Source organism: Schistocerca cancellata, chromosome 4, assembly GCF_023864275.1.
Source record: "Schistocerca cancellata isolate TAMUIC-IGC-003103 chromosome 4, iqSchCanc2.1, whole genome shotgun sequence".
Taxonomy (NCBI): domain Eukaryota; kingdom Metazoa; phylum Arthropoda; class Insecta; order Orthoptera; family Acrididae; genus Schistocerca; species Schistocerca cancellata.
The window spans coordinates 382,762,423-382,779,591 of record NC_064629.1 but is presented as its reverse complement, the minus strand read 5'-3'; the positions used below and the strand labels follow the sequence as shown (position 1 = coordinate 382,779,591).

Below are 17,169 nucleotides of genomic sequence, written 5' to 3'. Positions count from 1 at the left end.
TCTTTGGCGGGTTCGTGTTTGGCTACCACAGGGCCCCAGCCTTTGCAGCATTTTTCCCTTCCATGCTGCATGTCTATCATCTTGCTATTCATTTTCCCCTCCCTTGGGGAACATGTCTGGGGTATTATTGGGAATGTTCTGCATTCTGTCTCTGACGTGCAAAAAGTCTCAACTTTTGTTTTTCACTCCCTTTTCTTTTCTTCATTTCCCTTCTCCATTCATTCCTCCACTTCGGTGTTTGAGGATCCTCCTTTCTTTGTTTTCCCCCTTCTTCCTACCTGTGCACTCCTGAAGGCTGGCCCACGCGTCTGATGTGTAACAGGTGACTGGGTAACGTGTAATTCGCAGCCCCAGGTCAACAGGTAGGCTTTGCACATACCCCTGGCACAGGCCAGGCCCAGGGAGGGGTGATTGTCTGAGCTGCAACTTGCCCAAGTTGCTGATTGGTCCCTCTGTCAGATGTTCGGGGGGTGTGACCTGAGGTGTGAACAATCACCTAAAGCGAGTGTGCCCCCTTGTGAAGGGAGCCCCCAGTTGGAAGGAGTGCGCCATGGAGACGCTGGCAATCGTGGGAGATTTTCTCACAATAAGTCAATCATCTCCCCATTTATCCCCCCAGGGGGCGCCACTCTTTGGTGGGTTCGTGCTTGGCTACCACGGGGCCCCAGCCTTAGAGCATTTTGCATCTTATCGACACCCAGCCCAATGAGGCTATTGATTCAAAGACCCTTCCTGCAGCACCACGGTTCCTTGTGGTCTCACGTGCTAAAGATGGTCAGTCCCTTGCCAAGGTCAATCCATTTATTATTCAGAAAGCTGTTGATGCAATTGCTGGCCTGGCCGTGTGAAATCCTGCTCTTGGTTACAGACTGGCACTTTGCTTTTGGAGACGGCTTCTGAGTCTCAAACATAACTGCCTGCTGCCTCGCTTCTCCACGGCTACCCTGTTCGTGTCGAGCCCCACAGAACTTTGAATTCTTCCAATGGCGTAATTTACATCGTGCTGCTTGATAGTCTAACAGAGGCCAATATACAATCTTACCCCTCTGATCAGGATGTCATTGCTGTCCATCATGTGATGAAAAAGGTAGACTCCTCCTTATTGGCCACCTGCACTATTTTCCTCACCTTCAATAGGGTGGTGCTGCCGTCCAAGCTCAAAGCAGGCGATGAAATTATCACAGTCTGGCCATACATTCTGAACCCGATGCGCTGCTACCAGTGTCATCATTTTAACCACACTAGAACATCTTGTCGACACCCAGCCAAATGTGTAACCTGTGGCAGGGATGCACACTAGGGCAATTGTCTGCCTCCTCCTCCCCACTGTATCAACTGCTATGGCGGCCATGTCGCTTCCTCTTGGGATTGTCCTGTGTATCTAGATGAGCAGGCTGTCAAAGAGATTTGGGTAAAGGAAAAAGTGCCTTACCCAGGAGCTCGCAAGTTACTGGCTAGTCGTAAACCCTGTGTTCTCCCGTCTGGCACCTACAGTTCTGTTCTTGTTACTACTCACTCCATGAAGGATATGGCCACACAGACATGTGACCTCAAATTCGACTCGGAGGTTGTGAAATCACCCAGTGTCAAGGTATCATCACCCCCCCCCCCCAAACCCACTGTGCAACAAACTGTCACTCTTGTTTCAATGGGTGAAGCCATTGACTACACAACCCGTAGGCAGGAAAAAACAGGAGTAGTACTCCCATGAAGACTTCCTCCAGCCAGTCTTCCTCTAACTGCAAAGGCTCGAAGAAGTCCGCTAAAGACAAACGGTCTTCTCCTTCACCAACTCAGCGATCCTGTTCGACGATGTCTCCACGTGGTACCTTAGCCCGGCCGGTCTCTGTCTCACCGGTGCACACGACCAACCATTTTTCAGCGTTGGACTCCACGGACCAACTGCACGAGCGAGCCAATGCTTCTGTGAACCCTATGGAGCCGGATCCTCCTGCTCCTGTGCCCTGTAGTAGCGACTCTACACCAGCTGTCACTCGTCAGCTGCCGAGTTGACACCCCTCCGTCTCTTCCTCCTCGTGTCTATCCTCCAATGCAATGTTCGTGGCCTTCGGTCCCACAAAGAGGATTTACGGCTGCTTTTGGCATCACAGCATCTCCTTGTACTCTGCTTTCAGGAAATGAAATTGCACCCTCGTGACCACATTGAGTTTTCACTTTACTCACTGCTTCGTTTTGACCTTCCCCCTGAGGTCAGAATTCCGTCTCGTGGGGGCGTCGTGCTGCTCGTACGGGATGACCTTCGTAGTCAACTAATATCCCTGACTACCCGCTTTCAAGCTGCTGCAGTTCGCCTTTTCCTTCCCTGCCTAACTTTCTCCCTCTGTACCATTTATGTACCTCTGTCCTTCAGGCTGACGGTTGTTCAAAATGTTTAGCAAAGAGGGTAAAAGAGAGCAGATTTTGTTGACGGGCACAAGAATAAGTGACGTAGCGTTAAGTAAGGAGCGTATTTTACGCTTTCGAGACACTGTGCGCTTTTTGGGTTTATTATTTGACTTGAAATTCCCACACCTGAAAGACCTATGAGCAAAGGGCTTCCGGTTGTTGAACAGTTTGAAATGCCTTGGCGAAAAAACATGGGGAGCTGACAGGTCCCAGCTCCTGCAGTTTTATAGGGCATTTGTTCGATCACACTTAGACTGTGGCAGCATGGTCTACAGATTGGCCCGACCTTACTACCTCCGGATGTTAGATGCTGTCCACCGTGAGGGCATTCGGATATCAACTGGAGCCTTTCAGACCGGGCCAGCTTGGAGTCTGTGTGCAGAGATTGGTGAGCCACCACTTCGGATTCAGCGATGTATCCTTTTGGCTCGACAGGCACTGAAAATCTCAGTGTCACCTCAGTCTTTGGCATTTAGTCAGTGGTCCAACACACCTTTGAGCAACTGTTCAGGAATCAGCCCCAAGCAACCCGGCCATATGGTATACACGCTACGGACTGTCTCAAGGATCTGGATCTCTCGGGCATGAAAATACACACCCAGGGATGGAACGCATTGCCACCTTGGTGTCTTCAGAGGCTCAAAGTGATTTAAGCTTGACACAGTACCTGAAAAATTGTACTCCGGATATGGTTTTTACAGCTTTGTTTTCGTCTATTTTAAGTATGTACCGTAGTTTTATCATTACTTGTACAGGCGGATCCCAGCAGGAGAATGCTCTCGGTTGTTCTGTGGTTTTCCCTGATTGGTTTTTTAAGGTGCGTCTTCCAGAACAATTTACAAAGTATGATGCGGAGTTATATGGCATTCTGATGGCACTAGAGAGGGTTCACAGACATCACCATATGAGTTTCCTTGTCTGTTCAGACTCTTAGTGCACTGCAAGCACTTCACCAAATGTATCAGGTAGATACACTGATTCGGCTCATCCGTGACTCCTTGCAGCGGCCCCAATGCCATGTCAAGGAGCTGGTTACCTGGCCATGTTGGGATACAGGGTAACAACATAGCTGACAAAGCTGCCGGGAAAGCATGTTGGGATGGTGGTGCCCATCAATGTCCCATCCATGGGATGGGATGCACTCCATTATCCATTATCTTATTTTCTGACAGATGCATCATGTGTCAGTGGGAGACTGAATGGTTGCAAGTGTCAGACAACAAACTGCGGTCGCTCAAATCGACCACAAAGGCATGGCGGACTTTGTGTCAGCCTCGCCGCTGGAAGGAATTTTGCTTACCAGACCGCACATCAGGCATAGCCCTCTCACACATGGCTACCTCCTCTGGCAGGAGGATCCACCATTGTGTAAAGATTGTATTGTGCTGCTTTAAGTTCAGCATATTGTGGCTATGTGTGTCCTGTATATTGATATTAGGGCAGCCCTTGGTCTCACTGGAGATCTGCCCACCATCCTCGCAGATACCAATACCAGTGTTAATGGAGTGGTGAAATTTTTTGCACTGTCAGGCCTCATCCCTAAATTGGTGGGGAAGGGCGGCAGACTTTAGTACATTATAAACTGCTCCGCATGTGGAGACAGCCTTTGTTCCCAGCCATGAGATTTCATGTTGACTTTTCGTCAGGGCACTGATGACCATGATGTCGAGCGCCCCCTCAACCCAAATAATAATAATCATCATCATCATCATCATCATCATCATCATCATCCGTCCTTCGGTGTCATCAGGGCAGACTTCCTACAGCTTATTGGGCAGCTACCTCCCCCGTTTTTGCTACTCGTTGACTTTATTGTGCGTCATCCCGTCTGTGGTTCTCCCAGGACCTGTCGTAGAGGTGCCCTCTTGGTTGACCTTCTTAACCAACTTTACTTCTTCTATTTTAACACTGGAGCACCCACTCTCCTTTCCGACTCCTCCCACACCTATTCCCATTTAGACATCTCCTTTTGCACCGCCCAGCTTGCCCATCGTCTTTAGTGGTCCGTTCTTTCTCACACCTACTTGAGCGACCATTTCCCGTGTGCTCTCAGTTTTTTGACTCCTACCCTGTCCGCATGCACGCCCAGCCCAAATTGCAGCCTACTACGGCTGACTGGCAGCTTTACTCCTCCCTGGCGACCTTCGCAGAACAAGATTCCCCAGTCGTGAAGACCAGGTGGACTATCTCACCAATGTTATCGTTACTGCTGCAGAACATTCCATTCCTTGCACTTCCTCTTTACCATGTAGTGGTCCAGTCCCTTGGTGGACTGAGGCATGCCACGATGCAATTCGTGCACGGAAATGTGGTATCCACATTTTTACCATCATCCTATGATGGCAAACTGCATCCATTATAAATGGATGCATGCAAAGTGTCGTCACGTCCTTTGGGATAGCAAACGAGCTAGCTGGCTTTCATTCACGAGTTCTTTTAACAGTTCCACCCCTTCCTCTGTCATATGGGCCAACCTCCGATGGCTCTGTGGAACCAAGATCCATTCCCTAATTTCCGGCCTGACAGTAGCAGACGATGTTATCGTGGACCCTATTGCTATCTCCCAAAACCTTGGGCCACCATTTTGCGGAAGTTTCGAGCTCTTTGCACTATGACCCTGCCTTCCTCCATCGGAGGAGGCTTGGGCGATACCCTTCTCTTCTCTGAATCGTGAGTGCTACAGTGCCGCTGTTACTATGAGGGAGCTCAATCATGCTCTCAGTTCATCCTGATCCTCCAGCACAGGGCCAGACACTATCCACATTCAGATATTGCAGCACCTTTCTCTTGTGGGCAAGCACTTTCTGTTTAACACATACAGCCGTTTCTGGGCAGAGGGCATATTTTCCGGACACTGGCGTGAAGCCACCTTTGTACCCATACCTAAGCCAAACAAGGACAAAAACTTTCCTTCTAGATACCACCCCATCTCTCTTACCAGTTGCGTTTGCAAGGTGATGGAATGTATGCTTCATGCCCAGCTGGTATGGTGGCTTGAGTCTCGCAATTTATTGATAAATGCACAGTGTGGATATAGAGCATAGTGTTCTGCAGTTGACCATGCCGTTACTTTGTCCACCCATGTCATGAATGGCTTTTTGCAGAAATCTCAGACTGTGGCCGTGTTTTTTGATTTGGAGAAGGCCTATGACACCTGCTGGAGAACTGGTATCCTCCGTACTCTTTACACATGGGGCTTCTGTGGCCACCTGCCCTGTTTCCTTCTGGCATTTTTACAAGATTGACTTTCCAAGGTGCGTATGGATTCTGCCTTGTCGGACACCTTTGTCCAGGAAAACAGTGTGCCTCAGGGTTCTGTCCTGAGTGTCGTCCGCTTTGCTATTGCCATTAACCCTATCGTGGCCTGTCTCCCACTGGGCATCTCCGGCTCCCTTTTTGTTGACGATTTTGCCATCTATTGCAGTTCTCCATGGACCTGTCTCACTGAACGGTGTCTTCAGTGCTGTCTTGATCATCTGTACTCCTGGAGCATCGACAGTGGCTTTTGCTTTTCCTCTGACAAAACCATATGTATGAATTTCTGCCGGTGCAAATGCTTTCTCCCACCATCTCTACATCTTGGGCCTCTTGTTCTTCCATTCGTTGAAACTACTAAATTCCTGGGGCTCATGCTTGATAGGAAACTCTCTTGGTCCTCCCATGTGTCTTACCTGGCAGCCTGCTGTACGCGGCCCCTCAATGTCCTTCGTGTCCTCAATGGTACTTCCTGGGGTGCTGATCGAACTGCCCTCCTCCGTTCGTACTGGTCCCTTGTCCAAAATTAGACTTTGGGTGCTTTGTTTATGCGTCTGCACGCCCATCCCTCTTATGCCGTCTCAACAGTATCCACCATCTCAGCATCTGTTCGGTCACGGGTGCCTTTTGCACCAGCCCAGTTGAGAGTCTGTATGCTGAAGCTGCTGAACTACCAATGTCCTACCGCCGTTACTTCCTGCTCTGCAGGTATGCATGCCATTAGTCTACCATGCGTGGCCACCCCTCCTATGCCTCCTTCATTGATGATTCCATTGACTGTCAGGAAGGGGCTCATCCCACTTCTGTTACCTTCTTGAGTCCGCTTTCACCACTTGCTACGGCAGCTTAACTTCACACTACCTGCAACTTTCCTAGTGGGTGTGACCCTTTACCACCTTGACTTCGTGATGCGGTCCATGTTAACCTGGGCCTGCATTTGTTTCCTAAGGACGCTACTCCAGCCTCAGTGTATTGCCTCAAATTTCAGGACCCTCGCATGGAACTTGGTGATAGTACCTTTGTCTACACTGATGACTCTCGGACTGACAGCGGGGTCGGGTGTGCCTTCGTCATTGGCACCCGTGTCTTTCAATATCAGCTTCCGGCACACGCCTCAGTATTTACAGCCTAGCTCTTCGCCTTGTATGAGGCCACGGAGTACATCCGGCGACACAGCCTTTCCAATTGTTCTCTGCTCAGACTCACTCAGTGCCCTCCAAAGTCTATGTACACTGTACACTGCTCACCCCTTAGTGCAGCGGGTCCAGGAAAACTGTCACTCGCTCACTCTTCATGAAGCCAGTGTCACATTTCTGTGGGTCCCTGGTCATGTCGGTCTGCCAGGAAACGAGACTGCTGCCAAGGCTGCAGTCCTCATACCTCAGCTTGCAAATACCTATATTCCCTCCCTCCAATGATCTCTGCATTGCCGTCTGTCAGGAGGTGGTTCCCCTGTGGCATTGCCAATGATCCTCCCTTCATGGGAATAAGCTTTGGCTTATTAAGCCTCTCCCAGCACCTTGGACGACCTCCTCTCGGCCCTCCTGCCGGGAGGAGATTATTTTGACTCTTCTGTGTATTGGGCACTGCCTTTTTAGCCATCGTCATTTGCTAAGTGGTGCTACCCCACCACTTTGTACACACTGCGCCCAAATTTTAACTGTCCACCAATTCCTGCTGGAATGTCCTTTTTTTTAACAATCTATGTTCCAGCTTGGGTTTGCCATCTGATTTGTCAGCTGTTTTAACGAATGATGTGTGGGATGGTGACTGTGTTTTGCTTTTTATCCACTGAAGCAATATGGCAAAGGCCATTTAATTTTTAGTTTTGGACCTTCATTTCTGTATGGTGTTTTTTCAGCCAATTTTTCCATGTGCTTGTTTTAAGCTGTCTCCTATTCTCTCAATAGGGACTGACATATACACTCCTGGAAATGGAAAAAAGAACACATTGACACCGGTGTGTCAGACCCACCATACTTGCTCCGGACACTGCGAGAGGGCTGTACAAGCAATGATCACACGCACGGCACAGCGGACACACCAGGAACCGCGGTGTTGGCCGTCGAATGGCGCTAGCTGCGCAGCATTTGTGCACCGCCGCCGTCAGTGTCAGCCAGTTTGCCGTGGCATACGGAGCTCCATCGCAGTCTTTAACACTGGTAGCATGCCGCGACAGCGTGGACGTGAACCGTATGTGCAGTTGACGGACTTTGAGCGAGGGCGTATAGTGGGCATGCGGGAGGCCGGGCGGACGTACCGCCGAATTGCTCAACACGTGGGGCGTGAGGTCTCCACAGTACATCGATGTTGTCGCCAGTGGTCGGCGGAAGGTGCACGTGCCCGTCGACTTGGGACCGGACCGCAGCGACACACGGATGCACGCCAAGACCGTAGGATCCTACGCAGTGCCGTAGGGGACCGCACCGCCACTTCCCAGCAAATTAGGGACACTGTTGCTCCTGGGGTATCGGCGAGGACCATTCGCAACCGTCTCCATGAAGCTGGGCTACGGTCCCGCACACCGTTAGGCCGTCTTCCGCTCACGCCACAACATCGTGCAGCCCGCCTCCAGTGGTGTCGCGACAGGCATGAATGGAGGGACGAATGGAGATGTGTCGTCTTCAGCGATGAGAGTCGCTTCTGCCTTGGTGCCAATGATGGTCGTATGCGTGTTTGGCGCCGTGCAGGTGAGCGCCACAATCAGGACTGCATACGACCAAGGCACACAGGGCCAACACCCGGCATCATGGTGTGGGGAGCGATCTCCTACACTGGCCGTACACCACTGGTGATCGTCGAGGGGACACTGAATAGTGCACGGTACATCCAAACCGTCATCGAACCCATCGTTCTACCATTCCTAGACCGGCAAGGGAACTTGCTGTTCCAACAGGACAATGCACATCCGCATGTATCCCGTGCCACCCAACGTGCTCTAGAAGGTGTAAGTCAACTACCCTGGCCAGCAAGATCTCCGGATCTGTCCCCCATTGAGCATGTTTGGGACTGGATGAAGCGTCGTCTCACGCGGTCTGCACGTCCAGCACGAACGCTGGTCCAACTGAGGCGCCAGGTGGAAATGGCATGGCAAGCCGTTCCACAGGACTACATCCAGCATCTCTACGATCGTCTCCATGGGAGAATAGCAGCCTGCATTGCTGCGAAAGGTGGATATACACTGTACTAGTGCCGACATTGTGCATGCACTGTTGCCTGTGTCTATGTGCCTGTGGTTCTGTCAGTGTGATCATGTGATGTATCTGACCCCAGGAATGTGTCAATAAAGTTTCCCCTTCCTGGGACAATGAATTCACGGTGTTCTTATTTCAATTTCCAGGAGTGTAGTTGTTTAACTCCTCTCTATCATTTTATGCCCTGAGTATTTATTATATAGGTAATGTGAATTCAACATTAGTATTTCAATTACATTGAAGAATAGTTTCTCTGACCAGTGAATAGTCTTTCATTCTCATAAATAATACGAAAACATCTGGTCCTGCCTATCGGTCCCAGACATACAACTATTATTTGATGATTGGCAGTGGTTTCGAGACTATTTGCTGGCATGCATTTGGCACATGTCCCATTGTATTAGGATATTCTGTGGAAATATAGGAGACCTCTCGTCTATCCTTCCATTTGCAATCATTACACTGTCCAAATATTGTGCAATAGTGTCTCCTTTCCCCAGTTTTGCACATACCACGTCTTTAGGGGTATTTCTCCTATTTACCCTTAGTGTCCCCGTGCAGTGTGTTTTTGCTTTCAACAGGGTTTCAGCTAAAGCAAAGCTGGTTGTAAAAATTGTCCATGTGAACGTGATGGCCAACATGCAGCTTCTCTTCCAATAAATGTAATACTATATTTTCAGCATGCCCTTACCCCCCCCCCCCCCCCATATCACCACACACCCCTGTGTACACAGCGCATTTATTTACAAAACCATCTGGATTATTTAGCATGTACAATTTGATGCCATATTTATTCCTTTTGTTCTTTATATATTGTCTAAATGACAATCGTCCCCTCCAAAGAATCATTGATTTATCTAAAGATAGGTCCCTAATTGGATAATAAACCTGACACATTCTGTTGTTGAAATAATTCTATATAAGGTGTACCTTGTATAGTAGATCATCTGGTTTCAGGTCTCCTGACTCTGAATTTTTCGCAAAATGCAGTGAGCATAAAATGAGCAAATATATGTCTCTGCCCATGCTCATCGCTGTTCCTCTGTTTTCGAACAGCCTGTCTTTCTTCCAGTAGTCTTGTAATCGGACTTATTTGACGTTACCCATATGTAATTAAATACCCAAGAAGACTAGTCTTTCTCCTATACTTACAGGTTTCCAATTACTAAACCTAGAGCCCTCTTTCATATTTTTGCTCGCAAATATATTGCATGCATTACCATTCGTTTCATCAACTACGAGCTGCAGTATGTCATCTGTAACCAGTTGCCTGAAGAAACCTATTGGCATATTGCCAGCAGGATTTATCTGCAAACATTCTGCTTTCGTAAACAGATGATACTGCATCCCATGTAGTTCTTCATGCCAAGTCGCACTCGGTTTGCTTACTTCTGCAAGTGTGGGTTCTTTATCATCAGCAATTTCATCATCATCGTCATCTGTATCATCCAGTTCCAAACTGTCGTAAAACATATTCGACAGTTTTGCTTCCACACTGTCATCACTATGGTATGTTTCTGCAGTCTCCAAATCCCAGCCACCCTCCTATGGTTCATCCCCTCTGAACTCAACATCACTTTCTTCCAACACACTCAGTAACTCATGGTCAGAATGTTGTTCACTCTTCCTACTCTCTTTTGGGTTAGAAGGCCCCGGTGTCGGTTGATTCGCCACCATTGCAAATGATGCACAACACAGACGACTAAATGCGAAAACACACAACTGCAGACAGGAAAACGTTACGTGATATTTCGTTGGTTGCTTGTACTAACATGAGTGCACAGCCGAACAAACTAAACTGAGTACTCAGCTAGTGAACGCGCCGCTTATAAGCATTACCCACACTGGCTTGTTGATCGCAGAAACACTTATAAGTGTCAGCCAAACTGCCGTGTTGATCGTGTAAACGCTTACAATCGTCAGCTGCAGCGAATGTGTTAATTAAAGTTGCAGAAATGTTTATCCCTTCTACATATAAGAAGTGGTACATGGACTTCAAATGTGAAGATGAGGATGTAAGCTCTGACAGTGATGGCTCACTCAGTAAATTATGAACAATTATGTGTGAATAATGAACAATTATGCGACATGGTACATTTTGGAAGCCTTGATATACATCCAGATTTAGGCTGCTTCTGTACTAATTCATTTTAAATTTCATTTTGCTTTGTACTGATGTACGGTTTCACTAATATATTGAAAAGACAAAATTAAATAAATTGGAAACAGATTTCCAGGAACATTCTCCTATTACTTATTAATTTCTATATTAGTTTTAATTAATTGAAGTCTTGACTTGTAACTTCCAAAACATCATCTGCTTATTTTTATATTCATAAATTTTTAAATACACTGAAGTGCCTAAGAAATTGGTATAGGCAGTCATAGTCAAATACAGATATATGTAAGCAGGCAGAATACAGCACTGCAGTCGGCAATGCCTATATAAGACAAAAAGCATCTGGCGCAGTTGTTAGATCAATTACTGCTGCTACAATGGCAGGTTATCATGATTTAAGTATGTTTGATCACGGTGTTATAGTTGGCGCACGAGCGATGGGACGCAGCATCTCCAAGGTAGCAATGAAGTTGGGATTTTCCTGTATGACAATTTCACAAGTGTACTGTGTGTATCAGGAATCCGGTAAAACATCAAATCTCGGACATCGCTGCAGCCGGAAAAAGATCCTGCAAGAACGCGACCGACGACAACAGAAGTGAATCATTCAACGTGACAGAAGTGCTTCCCTTCCCTCAAACTGCTGCAGATTTCAGCGGTGGGCTATCAGCAAGTGTCAGTGCGTGAGCCATTCAACAGAACATTATCGATATGGGCTATCAGAGCCAAAGGCCCACTTTGTGTGCCCTTGATGACGGCACGACACAAAGCCTTATGCCTCGCCTGGACCCGTCAACGCCAACATTGGACTGTTGATAACTGGGAACATGTTGCCTGGTCAGACAAGTCTTGACAGTTTTAATCTGCCAGGAGGTTTCATATCAGTGCACACTCCTCTGGAGAGTGAAAATCTCATTCTGGAAACATCCCCCAGGCTGTGGCTAAGCCATGTCCCTGCAATATCCTTTCTTTAAGGAGTGCTAGTTCTGCCAGGTTCGCGGGAGAGCTTCTGTAAAGTTTGGAAGGTAGGAGACGAGGTACTGGCAGAAAGAAAGCTGTGGGGACGGGGCGTGAGTCGTGCTTGGGTTGTTCAGATGGTGAGCACTTGTCCACGAAAGGCAAAGGTCCCGAGTTCAAGTCTCGGTCCGGCACACAGTTTTAATTTGCCAGGATGTTTCATATCAGCACACACTCCGCTGCAGAGTGAAAATCTCATTCTGCAGACAAGTCTTGTTTAAAATTGTATCAAGCAGATGGGTGTGGACGTGTATGGGTATGGATACAATGTCATGTATCCATGGGCCCTACATGTCTGCAGGGGACTGTTCAAGCTGGTGGAGGCTCTTTAATGGTGTGGGGCATGTGCAGTTGGAGTGACATGGGACCCCTGATACATCCAGGTACGACTCTCACTGGTGACACGTACTTAGCACCCCGTCTGATCACCTGCATCCTTTCCTGTCCATTGTGTATTCAGACGTACTTGGCAATTCCAGCAGGAAAATGCGACACCCCACACGTCCAGAAATGCTGCAGAATGGCTCCAGGAACACTCTTCTGAGTCTAAGCACTTCCGCTCGCCACCAAACTTCCCAGACATGAACATTCTGCTGTCATAAGATCCTGTGATACAGTTTCCCGTTTGAGTAAGGTGCTGTAGTGGTTAAGCCACTGGATTCACATTTGATACAATGGTGTTCCAAACCCGTTCAGCCATTCATATTAAGGTTTTATGTGGTTTCTCTAAATCGTGTAAGGCAAATGCCAATAAAATTAATTTTGGTGCAAGAGTGAGCTGTCATGAGAGATCAGTTCATCACACACTCTACATTTCTTGTTAGTTGTGCAATGGTAGCAAAGAAATGACTGTCTCAATGAAATATTACTGGGAAACTGTTTGCAAAAGCACTGTTTTTTTGAAAAGCCATTCACATAAATATATGCACATTTGAAAGTGGCTTCTGTAGCCAATTCTGATACTCCAAAACATAGCACTCGGCTTCATTTTCCATTTAAATTGAAAGTGATTTGTGTGTCATTGTATAATAAAAATGAGATCAAAGACTAAATACATTTTACTTTCACAGCCCCAGCTTACAATGTCAAATGTGCAGATTGCATCTTTCTATTCTACATTGTTGAAAGCTTTATGCAAACGAAATTCTAAAAATTATAGCTACAGCAAAACACTGTGTTCAGGATCTAGCAAAGTTGCCTGTGGATAAATAATAAGCCCATGGTATCTGGATATTGGGCACTTATCTCTTGGTGAGGAGTGTACTCATTTTTGCTGTGATCCATTATAACAAAGTGTTTTATTTGTTCCAGTACAGTAGTCAATTTATGGGTGATGAGCTATTTTAAATGACAGTGACGAGACTGATATTTTACCGTATTGCACATTAACTGTTCCATGAGTGCTATGAGAGTGAATTGCAGTAAACACATTATGTTAATTTTACATTCGTATGTTGATAGTGTATATGCCTCTTGATCTGAAGTTCTTTCTACCATTTGTGCCACATTTTTAGACATTTTCTTGTTTGCTGTTAGATCTTCAGTGCCAAATACTTGGAGGATTTTGTTCTACATTGATTTCCACCATTTCCAGAGTCTAATTCCTTGCATCTTTCTGTTTGTCATTTGTGTTTAGATGTTAATATTTTGCATCTGAGTTGCTGTGCTCTGAATGCCATATTATACTAAGACATTTTGAAGTTAATAAACATGTAAGAAGACAGTACCTGTCAGCCAGATCAGAAAGTTTTATTAGTTGGAAAAAGTCAAAGAGATGTCACAGTAATGTTAACATAAAATAGTATGCTGCAGAACTACTACTTGTTGGTCAAAGTGTGAAATGGCTATACATCAAGACTTAGTGTGAGAATAACATTTTTTGGGTGTCATCAGTTACCAATATGCTACAGAACTTCACTACAGTAGGTTACCAGTACTTACTTGTGTTTTAGGTGTGTCTTATTGTTCGCATTCACAAATACAGTTGGTAAATTCAACTTCCATACTTTATAGAATTTAACTGCATAGTAATTGAGAAACTTCTTTTGCATTGATATACTCATGTTCAAAGGAATACTTGAATGCAGTGATAAACATAGAAGTGATGTGTTAACAGCTGATGATTTAATATAAAATAACATTGCATAGATGTCGTGCTTACTATAAGGCAGTTTTATTATTATTATTATTGTTATCATTATTATCATTGTCATTATCGTAGCCATAATCAAAACTGTATTTCAGGCAACAGCCTCCTCCTATGAAGTCGTGCCTATCCTGCCACCAGCAGATTCATCGAAATGCACCCATCTGTCCACTGTGCAAAGCTAAATCACGAAGTCGCAATCCAAAGAAACCAAAGAAGAAAGACTGAATAATTTTTATGAATTTTTACCTTCAGTGTTGTTAAAGTGTATGCCAGTATATAAGTAGTGGGCACACTTTGAATTCACTTTGCTGCTCATTAGAGCAAATAGTGTGTCCAGTAATTAAAGTTCTGTATGTGTTACAGAGGTTCAGGAATTTCTGTGAAGAAAGATCTGATGACAAATAACTGTGTGGAATAAGTATCAGTATGTTTTGTACTTAGTGTTAGAATTACTTTGAAATGTAAGTTATCACCTTATAAAAGTTCTCTCACCTGAACACATTTGAAATAATATACTTTTCTTGTGTGTAATGTACTGTGGTAAAAGTGGGAGGAGGATTTTATTAATGATTTTATGATAATGTATGTTGGAAAAGTGTGTGTTTCATACTATGGAGGTGCAACGTGGTTTGTATACTTGCCATATTTTAACACATTATTGGAAAGAGTAGGAAAGATTGAGTGTAGTAGTCAGTGTTTTACTGGTAAGACTTTAATCTTCAAGCTAAGAATACTTAAAATTACTTTCAGAGTGAATATGTTTGAAGGACAAAATATATTGTGGACATTAAAACAGCAAATTTTTCAGAAAGAAGGGAAGAACAGTGATGAATATTTTACTCAAGATTTTGCCTTCTTTCGTGAAGAAGTGTTTTTTTCTTTTAATTTTTGAGACTGCTTTATATATAAATGTTGTTTGATCTAGATGAATCAGTGTGATTAAAATTTGAATTGAAGAGTGTGTCCAGCAGAAACATTTATTTTAAGGGTGGAGAGATCATTAGCCACTATTTCTGAACTCGCCATTTTATTGTGCAGTGACACTAGTCCAAAATTAGTATCTTTATTAGTTCCTCTTATGTACTCATTACATAAATATTGCATCAATATTCCTCCGTAGTGTTATAAGGATAGAGTGAAACTTAGACAAAGCACAATGCAGTATAAAACATGCACAATTCTTATAAATGCATCTGGGCCACCTAGGACCCCTGCTTGGTCATGCAAGCAGTGCAGAAAGTGCTATTGAAAAGTCGTACAAAAACTTTCACACACAGCAAACAAGTATGTTCACTGAGGGAGATGTTGCAGTGGTCAAAACCTTGCACTTCCATTAAGGAGAAGTAGAGTGCCAATCCCCATCCAGCAGTGAGATTTTGTGTTTGTATTGGTTCCCTTCTGCTTACCTAGAGTCAAAATTTGATGCTCACACAGTTTTATTCCAATGATTTATCCTCATCTACCAAAGATTTCTTGACAGAGCTATCTTTATAATCTGTTTGAAATTGGATGTCACCGAGCGAGGTGGCGCAGTGGTTATACACTGGACTCTCATTCGGGAGGACGACGGTTCAATCCCGCGTCCAGCAATCCTGATTTAGGTTTTCCGTGATTTCCCTAAATCACTCCAGGCAAATGCCGGGATGGTTCCTCTGAAAGGGCACGGCCGACTTCCTTCACCATCCTTCCCTAATCCAATGAGACCGATGACTGCGCTGTCTGGTCTCCTTCCCCAAACAACCCAACCCAAATTGGATGTCCACAAGAAAATCAATGTGGGATTACAATCATGCCTCACAGTTGGCTGGAATAAACAGCAGACTAAAACTAAACTGCAGAGTCCTGCAGAAAGCAATGAAACACAGGTTATTAACCATTGCAGTTTGTAACTGTCTTCTGGAGGCTTACCTGAATCCAGATCTGTAGTTTGTGTCCTGTTAACAGTAGGGTAGTGAATGTAAGAAACATTGTGAAGGAGACCAGACAGAGTGAAGTGGTGAGGTGTTTTCTTTGTTTTATGTTGAACATGGTAACACACACATCTGGAGGAAGAATACATGAAGAAACTACCTCGTGTATGTGTGAAAAAGCCAAAGTACCAGTGGACTGATAGCATGGGCAAGAATTAGAATTGGTGTGTATGAGGATCCCATCCAAAATCGTTCTTCAGCAGTTTGAATATCTAGGGGCATTATGGCATATGTTTCTATGTATGATACGAGAGTTAATTTAATTAATTAATTTAATATTTCAAATTTGAAAACATTTGTTCCTGAGATGGTTTTGACAACTGCAAATCCATTCTTTCAAGCTTATACACATACGTAAAGTCTGATTTCAAAAGGACGCTATTAACCTGTGCAGACTGGAGTGTTTAATTTTAATGTTAGCAATGGCCAGTTTTGTAACTAGTGAAAAATTATGAAATAACATGAGAGTAACAACTTGGGTGGTTTGCCACAGACTAAAACGAATGACTTTGCCCAGATATTGCATCAAAATTACCCATGCTGAAGTGAACACGCACCGGAAGACTTCAGAATTACCCCCTATAAATTCCATGTCTATACAAAGTGTTTAACTGAAAAAAAAAAAAAAAAAAAAAAAAAAAAAAAAAAAAAAAAAAAAAAACATGAATCCTTGAAGGCGGCATAGTACCTTGAGTGATGGCCCATAAACTTGAGAGTTCCTTGTTTTGCTCTTTTAGAAGTACTTGTATATGAGGGTTTCCATTTCTAGGGTAATGTTAACATGTTGACTACCATGTGGCTGCTGCCAGCCACAGCAGGTGATTCTGCTGCAGTGGCCTCATTGCAGTCAACATGTTAACCAATGCGAATTTGAATATTGAAATGAATATTACCAGTCTTAGAAGGGGAAATACCGAAGTCAGTCTCTCTCTCTCTCTCTCTCTCTCACACACACACACACACACACACACACACACACACACACACACACACACACACAAAGCTCCCTTTCTAATCCTAGTGTTGAGACAAATTTTCATTGGCAGAATTTTGGAAAGC

General features: G+C 45.1%; 1 protein-coding gene across 1 annotated transcript in view; it reads left to right on the top strand.

Annotated features, from left to right (window-relative positions):
* Positions 1-14,675, top strand: part of LOC126184952 (zinc finger C4H2 domain-containing protein) — a 151,814-nt gene extending 137,139 nt beyond the window's left edge. The window contains exon 5 of the mRNA XM_049927628.1: positions 14,236-14,675. Coding sequence (XP_049783585.1) covers positions 14,236-14,365 — 130 coding nt within the window. The 3' untranslated portion in view covers positions 14,366-14,675. The remainder of the gene's footprint in view (positions 1-14,235) is intronic.
* The last annotated feature ends 2,494 nt before the right edge of the window (positions 14,676-17,169 follow it).